This window comes from Cygnus atratus, chromosome 8 (genome assembly GCF_013377495.2).
Source record: "Cygnus atratus isolate AKBS03 ecotype Queensland, Australia chromosome 8, CAtr_DNAZoo_HiC_assembly, whole genome shotgun sequence".
Lineage (NCBI taxonomy): Eukaryota > Metazoa > Chordata > Aves > Anseriformes > Anatidae > Cygnus > Cygnus atratus.
Window position 1 is genome coordinate 26,571,359 of NC_066369.1, and position 12,061 is coordinate 26,583,419.

At 35.1% G+C, this 12,061-nt stretch overlaps 1 protein-coding gene across 1 annotated transcript in view; it reads right to left on the bottom strand.

Moving 5' to 3' along the window:
* TUT4 (terminal uridylyl transferase 4) overlaps positions 1–12,061 on the bottom strand; it is a 42,191-nt gene that overhangs the window by 23,914 nt on the left and 6,216 nt on the right. Inside the window, exons 4-9 of the mRNA XM_035538139.2 lie at positions 11,507–11,670; positions 7,857–7,973; positions 5,441–5,618; positions 2,145–2,233; positions 1,081–1,132; positions 232–301 (exon numbers count right to left, since the gene is read on the bottom strand). Of these exons, the coding sequence (XP_035394032.2) occupies positions 232–301; positions 1,081–1,132; positions 2,145–2,233; positions 5,441–5,618; positions 7,857–7,973; positions 11,507–11,670 (670 nt within the window). The remainder of the gene's footprint in view (positions 1–231; positions 302–1,080; positions 1,133–2,144; positions 2,234–5,440; positions 5,619–7,856; positions 7,974–11,506; positions 11,671–12,061) is intronic.

The window sequence follows — 12,061 nt, forward strand, 5'->3', positions numbered from 1 at the left end:
TAGAAATTGTATTTTCAGACTCCTACAACTAATGAGATCTATGTATCTTGTCTAGTCCAGACACACGAACATAGCTAAGCTTTTTTTCTAGATTTTATTTTTGTTATGAGCAATTCCCTTTTGACGTGAAAGTTAGCTAACGCTTCTCATCAAGAGTGCACACAAGCAGCTGATATGAACAAGCATAGTAGAAAGTGTAATCTCATTAAAATCCTTTTCAATGACACATACCTTTTAATATCTTTGCAAAATACAACAGGAACTTTGGCATGAAAATCTGACTCCACATCTGAGTAGACAGCTAAGCAAGGAGAAAAAAAACATTAGATATAGAAGTTGTTCATAGTTTTCCCAATTGTGTCTTCAAAATTTAACATTACATTTATACCAAACATTTACAGAAAAATTCAAATTAAGTGCTGCATTTCTAACCACTAAGCATTATTTTCTGGTTACTTTTACTCCTTTCAAATATCATACAGTCAGTAGGAAAAAAAAAGAAGAAAAATCCCTGTCAGGAAACTGAGCTGGTATCTCTTTTAGAACCTGTTCTGTCCTTCCAAGATTTAAAAGGCACAAAGCAGAATCTCTTGAGAAACCACCGGGACAGTTTGAGAACTGCTTGTGGAGCTGATCTATTATACGTTGTCTAAAGAATCAAAAATGCAATGTTACATGTGTCACCTGGCTCAAGACAAGCAGCTAGATAACTTCCTGACAGAACAAAGTTCCAGAAGTCTTGTAATAGTTCCCACTGATGTTTCTATACAAGTGGAAAGTGGCTTCCGAGCTTTACTGCTTGGAATTTCTCCTATAAAGTGAAGATGTTTGAGATAGACCAGGTCAAAAAGTATTACTGCTAATTCTGACTGTCTAAAATTGCTGGACTACCTGGGTGGCCATCCTCCTGCTGCACTTACACAAGCACTGATGGTCATAAAGATCACACTCATAAAAACAATTCAGATAATTTGGTTGAAAATATTTTTTAATAAAGTTTACTAAAAAGTTAAGCATAAAAACAAGTGAATAGCAATTGGAATTTTAATTAAATAGGAACAAGATGCATCTAAGACTCACCACTGTTCTTCAAGATTTCAAGCACCTGTATCAGAACATCTGGCTGACTCATCTAAAACGACAAAATTTTAACAGTTTACTTTATTCAGACTAACCTATTTGACACTTGATTTCAAACTATTTAAGTTGCACAATTAGTGACACTGTTTTATATGCCATATAGTAATGTCAAAACATGCCACTAGAAATGCACAGCTACGAAGTATTTGATGTCAGAACTTTCTTTCCCAATGGTTTTTAAAAGTTAACATTTTAAATGAGTTTTCGTTTCTCGCAGAAATCAACTATAATTATTGAAGTGGTGTTTCAAAGATACACTGTAAATTGTTCAATGAAAACTAAGAATTAGCACCATTTCTAAGCTTCTGTGAGGCAACATGATACGCTCCACAAACACTTCTTTGAAAAAGGCTTCATTTTATTTCCTTACTGCCATATCATTGCAAAATTTTGTGTGTAAATATGTATCCAGATCCATATCACATACTGGTCAAGAGCAAGTTCAGCAGTTGTGTTTCTAACATGAATATGTTGCTAATATCACATACTAAACATGAACCAACAATTTCAACATTTAAAGGCAAGTTATATTGCTGTGCAGGGTTTCTGTACCACAGTGAACTGTAACCTGGGATATGGCATCTACTTGTAATTGTGTAAAACATCAAAGGAAAGTTGTCACTGTTAGATGAACCTTTGAAAAAAAGAAAGGGACAGGACATAAAGACCTATGAGATCCTGCAGTCTGAATCCTGAGCACATAAAAGCACACTTAGCTGGAGCCAACTATTTTCATATTACCTCAATGCTTCTTCAACAAATTAACAAATTTTTAAAAGGGCTAGCATAAGAACGTGCAAAACACAGAATTAAAGTTATCTAGTAAATAATGGAACACTTTATCACTTGATTCATAGCACACCTGACTCAAATCAAAGATTATACACTTCATGCTGTTCTAAAAACAGTAGGTCCCAGCAGAAGATTAAGGCAATGCAGTAGAAATAAATGGTGATGGACTCAATTAAAAAAAAAGTTTAAGTTAAAACAAGATATCTACTCACCTTAGGGGGGAATTTTATATCAATGTTAACATCGCTGGTTTTAAAAGCAAATCGAGTTAAACAGGAGCCATACATCCTCAGTGAACAGTCTGGAAGACAGAGAAAATTATTTATAATTATTAGCTAGGAAAAAAATATTTTTTAATGGTGATACTCTAACTCCCAAGTGGTTCTCCCAGATTAATAAATATTAAACCACTTTCTCATTCCTGTGAAGTCTAGTCATTTCTATAGCACAGCATCACAGGAAAACTAATAGTTCAAATAGCAAAATTACCAAATGTCTAAAATTTTTCAAGTTATTTTGAAATAATTTTGCAATGCAGCCTGTAGATTTAGTTTTTTAATGAAACTAACTATAAACTTACAATAAGTGTCACCATCGCAGTGCAAGATTTTACTTTTTTTGTTGTTAATAATGTGATTATACAGGAGCAGTTAGCCAGTTATAAAGTTCTTTGCTGCCTCATACACTTTTGTCAAATATTTTTATACAAACTACAAACTCTGCCAATGACATTAGCAAGTTCTTATGCAGAATTCACTATGAAACATGCATGGAAAACATAACTTTGATATAATTCAAGCCAAAGTACCCATTTAATAGTATTTTTGTAGTTAATACAGTTCCTTACCTGCAATGATATATAACAGACCTAGTCTAAACTAATCAGAAAATAACTATTCAGTAATGATATGATGAAAAATGTCATTCCACTCCATAAACAATAATTGATCCCACTTCATGAATCAATTTATATAATTAAAACTTTCCTGTAATGTATATATACTAAGGCTCTGACGTATTTATGCCAGCTGAAAATTAAGACAATTCTCAACCCCTTCCAAATCACTTATCATTCGGGGCAGTGAGGAGGGATCTCAGAACCCCTCACAGGGATTCTCACCACAGAATGGCGGAGGTCGAAAGGAGGCCCTCTAGTTCAGCCTCCTGCTCACACAGTCATCCTGAGCAGGATGCCCAGGACTGTGTCCAGCGGGGTTTTAAATATCTCCAAAAAAGGAGACTTCACAACTTCTCTAAGCAACTTGTTCCAGTGTTCAACCAGCCTCACAGCAAAGAGGCTTTTTTTTGCATTTTTTCATATTGTTTTTATTTGTGTTCTGATCAAATACTTTGAAAGAGAACCACCACAAAATAATTCACAAGAGAAAATAAACCTTACAAATATACAGCTTCAAAGAAACATTTGTCTATTTTTCACTGTGTGGAAACCAGTTCTCTCGGTATTAATCTGTACACAGTAACTATATAAATAAGCAATCCCCTGTAACTGCTTCCTACAGATTTTCATAGCAGTAGGAATTTTTGCATAGTTCTATCATGACTTCAGCCATAAGAAAATCATGTCAGAACATCCCATGTTTACTACACCATACATGAATTGATTTTTTTCTTAATTTACAACTTTTGAAAACGCATTCACTAAAACACTATAGGCTTTGAAAGGAGAAGTAAGTTGCCACTCTCCGCTACAGACACACCGCTCCACATCAACTCATCACTCCAAACAATTCAGCCAGCTGAATGACAACAGTACAGTAATCTTCACAATTATTTACAAAAATACTGATCATTTCCTTTGCTTTCTCTTATAATAAAATACTATCAGAGGAAAACTCAATAGTGTGTCAGAAGAGAAATCTGTACTAGGAGCCACATATGGCAATACCACAAAGCAAACACATTTAGTCAAGTCCTCCCCTACAAACCCTACTTCTATTGAGCATTCTTATGTTTAAAAATATATTACATACAGCTCCTAAAACTAAGGCTGATCATCCTACAGCAAAGAAAGAAAAAAAATATCCTTCCCACTCCAGTATTTTTACAAAGCAAAGCGGAAAAAGTAAGGTATTTCTAAAATAAATAGAAAGGCAGAAAATCAACCCAGCTTTAATACAGATTAAATAAAAAGTTGGATTTTTTTTTTCCTGTCAGTGCCATTATTACTTTGTTCCATTCAGATTCACTGAAAAGCAAACCATCGATCATATAATGTCAACATTATGGCAGATCCAAAAATCAGCTCTCAAATTTCCAGCGTATCAATTGCACTATAGAAGATGATGGGAAATCAATGCAAAGAAGCAAGTGTCACAGTTTATTTTGCCTATATGTACATTTAGGTTACTTTATTTTCCAACAGTACTATTAATTAGATTTGAACGTTTAATATGTTCTAGTAAAGTAACACACTGCACATCTGAAGAGGGAAAAAAATTAACTTATCCAGACAATTTTTAGGAACTTTATTGACCCACTGAAGACATAAATGTGACTAAATATTATACCTACCCAGACTGTTTTTTAAATTATTATTTTTATCATCATAAAACATTTGATCAAGAAAAGGGCAGATGAGGTATGATATTTATATATAGTTAAGTAAATGTAGTATTTTGACCTTTTTAAGAGAACTCTAGAATTCAAGGGACTTTTGGAAGCACCAGTTGACCTCTCAGTGCACCTCCTTCCATACTGCCCACTAGTTATAAATATACAGAAGAAGAAATACTTGTTAAGCAATAACCTTTGTTGACCTGAATGACTTGTTTTAATGAACAGTTACTGATTAGTACCTGTACATATTTCAGATCATAATTAAATACTGAAAATGTCCTGTATGCTTACCAAAACCACTGGGATCTATTTTTTATTTTTTTTTAAAGCATAGATTTGGGCAGGGGGGTGGGGTGGGGTGGGAAAAAGAGTCTGAAAGATATCACAAGTAACTTAGGGACTGGTAGGAAAAAAAGATACATCTTCTTTTCATTTGACTTCAAGCATCTTCTCATTTTTTCCCTCCTAACCCCCTGCATCATTCATGCTAGCATAATGAAGTGCACTTGAAAAAAAAAAGTCACATTAAAAGCCACATACAAGTATACCTAACTGCTAAGTTAGATATAGGTGGAAAGATTTGTAGCACTAGAGCCTGAGGGAAATCCTCAGTGGCTGAGGCTTTAAACATGACCTGGAAGGAAATATTTGGTGCTCTGGAAATTTCCAGTCTTCGTCAAAAATCATGACGTTAAAGAGGATCGATAGCTTCAATAAACACATACCAGAAAGAAGCAAAGATAAGGACAATCATATTTTCCTCCTTTTGTAGATCTGTTAGGTTTTTTTAAATCAACTGCCAGTCAGTATTAAAATGCCTATATATATTAATATCATATGATATAAAGATACTTTAACCTCAAATGTATTAATTCACCATTAATAAAAAGAACAATTTTCACCTAGAGAAAATGGAGGATACTATGGATACCTGGTAAGGGCTGTTGAATAATTTTCTCCATCTCGTTTACAATTTCTTGACGAATTCTGAAGTCATCATCTGATATGCCTTGTTCATTTGCTGCCTCAATGAGTGTAAAACTCAGAGCAGCCAACTGTGCAGAAGAAGGGGGTGGGAGGGCACGCAGCTCATTTTCTTCTTGTTTTTCCTGAATAATTGTTGGATGATAAAAGTAAAAACTGATATTTTAAGAGAAAAGGTTATGTCGTAGTATTGCATGATATGTATCAATGTATGTATCTCATAGTACTGCATGATATGTAAGCAATGCATCGTTTGCTGTTTGTGTTCTATTTACACGGGGTCCTGACCAAACATTTTCAAAGGTAGGAACTCTGCCCAGCCTAACTGGCACATGCAGTAGTGCGGCTCACAAATAGTAGATGCTCAGTGTTTAAAAGAGAACATGTCTCACAGCTGGCAACTGGGGAAGAAATCTGGTGTGCTACATTCCTCAACCACATTTTCTGACAGTTCTGAAACAGAAATCATCCAAGGAAATAAAAAGCTCTAACTGTTCCTACATAATAAAAGTAACTGAGTTGAAAAAGGTTTTCTAGAATTACACAGATTTTACGAGTGGATTGTATCTGAAAGAAAGGTATCAGTGGCAGAAAATATATTCTTAGCTCCAAGAAACTTTTAAGAAGTTGAATCTCCTCCCACTGATGCCTGAACAGCCAGTGCTAGAAAGTGCTGGTTTTAGCGCATCAAATTAAAATTAATTTTAATCCAACAGCAATAAATATGTCAGATACATCAAGTCATTTAGGGACAAGTGAAACAATCATTTGTTTCATTCAAATGAATCAAATTCATCAACTAAACAAAATCTGACTGACAACAGAAATATTTATGCAACCAGAAAATATTTATGCACTAAGACAACACATCAGTCCATTAGTACTAGGTTTCATCTATCAACTCTTCTTTTCTCACTTGAACAAATTCAGCTTAAGAAAGAATATGCAAATTTTTAAAAGCAAGTGGTTGAGTTTTTTGTTTTTATGTTTTTGTTTTTAATGTCACTGCTTTATGTTTTTTCTTGATTGAGGAACGACAACTGCTACAAAGCTTATCTGACAGTCCTACATCTAATAATTTGAGCTGTAATTAGGTATATTTTATGATGTAACTTTAGACAGTTGCACACCACTTGCTACTGCAATGTGGCGTACAACATACAACTATTTGAAGACAAGCGTTAAGAACTGAAACCACTCCCTGTTCTCTAGCATTTCCATTCAGTGGTAAAGAAACCTCATTTCTCAATTTTTGTTTCCATACCCAGATGCAAAGCACGGTAGAGAAGTGTTTCCATATCAGATGTGGGGATGGTCTGTTGCCATTATTATTTAGTTGTTTATTTTTTCCTTAGTGCAAGTTAGCAGCCAGCAAGAAAACCAGAATCCCTTTCAACTAGTAACTGAACATAAAAACAAAAGTGTTCCTTTACAAGATTCTTAGGATTTACAGCATTCAGTTTTCCAGGTGATGACTTGCACATGTAAGAGAATCAGAGCATTAATTACAAACAAGTTTGGTAAGAAATGCATGGAAACACGAATAATATACTAAACTTTGGGAAACAGGTGTAGAAGATTATTTAAGCCATCTGAAACACAAAACTCTATGTATTTGTGAATTTGTAGCTCTATCAGCATTTACAAAAATGGGTTGGCATGAAAATCTGTGCGTCATTTTGTGCATGTAACATTTCTTCTTAAAACAACACAAACAGTAACAACAGAGTACCTAATAAGGAAACCAATTGTCTTTTTTTGTTGAAAACCTTAGAACTGTACAGATATTTTCATATCAAACCCATATGTAACCCCAGAGAGATGATGAGTGACATCTCAGGAAATGAATCCTTCTCTGCTTTAGCTCTCTTTCTTTCGTCTAGACATACTATCCCCCCTGCTTACCCATCCTAGAAAGGATAGAGATAAAACCTAACAAGTCAGACAAAAAAAAAAAATAGAAAAACACACACACACACAAAATCACAAAAAAATCCCAAACCCAGCTCCAGCCCCTGGAGGTCTTGCTACCAGTGATATTACTTTTGAAAGAAACTGAAGAACTAAATACGTTTCTCACCTAAGTTACCTTGCCTTCTGTTACTAAGTGTGATGAACTGCCCACTACTCAGAGACACTAATTCAGAAGCAATGACCAAAAATGTTCTTTCCTCTCTGTCTGGACAGATATCAAGCCCTTCCTCTCAAACAGAAAAGGAGCAACAGAGATCTGTGGATCTCTGCTCAGCACACACAAACTTTCACCTAAACGAAGGTGACCAAAGAGAACATACCACATAACAAAAAAAAAAATCTTTAAAAAAAACATAAAAATCATTCATAATTTTTATTTGTTAACTTACCATTATATTTTTCTTATGACGCTTTTCTTTAATATGCTTGTGAGCTCCCTGGATATTTTCAATGTGAACTAAGCAGAGCTTGCATAGATACTGACAGTTGGTGTATTCTGGGGAGCGCTGGGGAAAAATGGCCATAGATTAAAAGAAAATGTTTCTGCCAATCGTGTCTGAAAAACTCAACTGTTTGAATAACAAATTCTATTTAACAATTATGTAACATTTGTAATGTCAAGGTGCTTTGCAAACATTAATCTTCAGAAAACACGGTGGAAATGGATTTTTACCCATATGACACGTGGGGAGCGTGAAGAAAGGAAATGAGATGAGTTGGACATCACACTTCTCAGTAGATTTTAGTGATGCAAGATTAAGACTGAAGAGTTTATGCCTCTTAAGGCTGAACTAGAGGCCAGGAAGCCATTCCCTTGTCAGCTCAAGCTTTTAATAACTATGGATTTATTAAATCTCAGCATCTATCCACCTTTCTCTGATGAGAAAATGGGAAGTATTCATCACATTATCTACTATACATGTTATGACAGATGGTGTTGTTGTTTGGCTAGCATATTCAGAGCGTGCTGTGCAAGTACTGCATTTTTTTCTATTTAAAAGGGTTCAGCTGGCCAACAGAGAGGAAGATAGCCAGTTTCTGACTTACTGATGACTATGCTCTGGATAAGGTGGGATCCTCTGACAAGGGATAAGATTATTCCATTTTGAGTAACAATTTGTTATGCTCAGCATTTTGGATGGACAGGCTGGGAGAGACAGAGTACCCAAATGGGGAGCTGCAGCCTGAGAGACCCGAGAGTCTGCAAGAAGCAGCTGAGCAGACAAGCCTTAAGAGACAATGGAAAAAAAAATCATCACATTCTTTGGGTCGAAGAGGGCACAATGTGGAGTTTTTCAATCAGGAAAACACTGAGAACTACAAGATCAAAAGGCAGAAAGGACAGTCTCTGGAAAGATGGGGTGCTGTTCTCAAAATTCTACTTTAATCTGTCTCATCCTGCAGTTATGTTTTCTTACTCTAATAAAACACAACTATAGGAAACCTTTTGATATGTTCACATCAAAGACCAAGAGGGACAGTTCTTCCTCATGTCGCTCTTGAACGGGCCCCAAAGAAAAGCCTTTGTTTTCCTGCAGACTTGTTAGGGCTTTTCTAATAATTGCTATCAGTTATAATGAGGAGAGAGGAAAAAACACCTACTTAGAATTTTCATCTTAATTCTAATATATCCATATTTACTAATTCTGAGAAGTATACCAAAAACACCAGCTGTTTAAACAGTCACATAACAATGAATGAGCAGAGAACACATTTCTTACACCGAAGATCTAAACCACTGCTGAATTTGGACAAGTTTTTCCATATACTGAATATATCTTTTGCTTTTGGGAAAAAAAATAAAAAGAAAAGAAAATGAAGGCCTGAGTCTCCAACTACAGATCAATTTACAGTAACACTGTCATGACACTTAGTTAGTAAGTCTCTTCATCCTTACTTTTTATGAGATTGTTACCTAATAAAACGAAATTAAACACCTATTTGGAATACAACCTACAGTTACATTTGGCTAGCTCAAGTATTCAATAGCTGATGACTGAAGCAGATCAAAAATAAATACTTTAACACTCTTCTAAAACTAACAGCAAAAACAGTATTAAAAATGATTGGATATTTCTTTCCTACTCTGATCTGTAGTATTATGCCAACAGATATTATTGCCAGAAAGGTTGAATCATGCAATGCTTTTTATTTTGCCTCTGTCATAAAGACAATTTTCACCATCTAGCTATGCATAAGACCAATGAAAGAATGAGAAACAAACAATAAAAAAACCTACATACTAATATTTGAGTAAATCAGATGCCTTAGAAGAAGCCAGGTCTGGTGAAGTTTGTGCTTGGCTATTCACAGTGCTAATCCACCTCAGAGCCAGCTAGATTTTAATGGGAAGGTTACAGATCACTAGAAAAGAAAAACCTCGAGACTATCTTTAAAATGCTAGAGAAGATGAACCAAAGAATTAGAGGCCAGTCAGTATTAGTGTCCGGAAAAATACTGTAATAAACAAGTTATTAAAAAGCATACAGGAAAAAAGTGGGTCATAGGTGCTATAAGCAAACTGTACTAAACCAATTTCAGGGTTGCCTTTCTAAAAGAAAATCATAGAGCTTGAAGAAACAGCAGATGTTGCATCTTGAATTTTACAACGTTTTTGTCACTTGACAGTACCATTCTAAAAAGGAGACTGTAAATACTATCTAAATAAAGAACAATAAGGTGAGAATGAAGCTGCTCAGAAAACTGTCCTCAGAGCACACATCCTTAGAGTGGTTCACCACCAGTCTAAACGTGTGTGCCAAATAGTTTTCAACAGGGTCCTTCTGGGGTGAGAATCTTTCATATTTTTGTTAAAGATTTACAAAATGCAATACAGTGTATGTTGACCACGCATGAGAAAGACACCATTGGGAGAGACTACAGACTTTGTAAGACGATGATAATTCAGTGATCACAACAAATGAGAGAAATGGAATAAGTAACTTGCAATTAAATAGTATCAAAGCAAAGTATTGCTCCTCCTTAGACACTGTCAACCGCAAGAAATACAGGGCAGGGAACACGTGGTTGGACATTTCTTAAGAAAAGGATGTGGGGAGCTGGTCAAGCTACAAACCAGACCAGATGATTTTGGACCAGATGATCTGGGAGGTCTTTTCCAACCTTAACGATTCTAAGCCAAAATCCTATTGCTACTAAAAAAAAAAAAAAAACACCACAAAACAGATATCCTAAATGCAATGTTGTATTTCAGATAGATGAAACCAGCTTTCTTCTTTATATGTAAGACTTTAGCTGAAAGGCCATGTCCATTTTTGGATACCACAGTTACATGGACCAGGTGGTGAAAGCCCAGAAAAAAGCAATAGGAATGAAACATAACTAAAAAAATTCCTATGACCAAAGAACAACTAGGGAGTCTCAAGAAGACATGCCTTCAGGGAGATATAATGTAACGATCTTCAAAAAGAAGGAATAAAGTAATGACCTTCAAATGCGTAGAAAATTACTGAAGAAAGTTAGATCTTAAGACAGCATACAAGGGATTAAAATGCTCCAAGAGACACTTAGGTTAGACATCAAGAAAAAACTTCTGAGTTACACCTATAATGACATCAAAATTTGTTTCACTGGAGATTACTAAAACAGCTTAGAAAACATTTTTAAGGTTTTGTCTTCAACAAAGGTGATTTGTACTGGTAAAAGGGTAATATACTGAAGATATAATGAAGTTCCTTTCAATCCTATAACCTGAGTTTCCAGGTAACTGGACTTCCTAGAAAATCTTAGGTAAGTATAAAACTGAAAACCTTCAGATCTGCAGAATTTTTAAAAAAATACTGTTCTATAAACACGCCGTGTGCCAAAAAAAGGCACAGTAAATTTTCAGTCTGTATATTCTGTCACAGTGAATGACTAGTCAACTACTACAGTTAGTGTCACTAAAGAGATTCACCATAAAGAAGAGATAAACAGAGGCAACAGGCTACAGTGGAAATACCACCCAACCTGAAATATGGTGATGACAGTGAAAGAAGACATCCATTTTCTTTTTTAGCTGACAAATAACTCAACCTACTTTTTCAAGTCGGGAGATATAATCTCTTTCCAGACGCTCTTCAGCTTGTTTCAATCCCAGTTGCTGTTCAGCTGTCAGATTAGATTCATCAATAACAGCAGTGTTTTCTAAATAGTCAGCTTCCAAGGCATGTTCTTTAGTTGATTCAGAATTCTTTATTTTACCTAGAGAAAGAAACAGTCATTTTCTTCAGAGGAAAGTAAAGGTTAGAGTACAGAAGCCAAAGCAGTTAAGAGCATCGCATTAAGAAGCCAGACACAAACTAGAACTATATTCTAGGGTTGGTTTTTTGTCCAAAAAGTCTGACCATCTGACCAAAATCACCTTAGACATTAGAATCTTTCCAGTATGTTAACCAATATTTTGGAGAGACTTCAAAGACCACTGTACTACTAAGCACACTATCAAAAAGAGAAGAAAAAAACAAACAAGGTAGATTTGTTCTGTATTTCAGTCCTAACTTCATAATCTCTACAAAGTTCGTTGAGGGAAAAAAATGTTTTTTGTTATGCAGAACAAAGAACACGAGATCCCGATGCTGTACTTAACAGACAT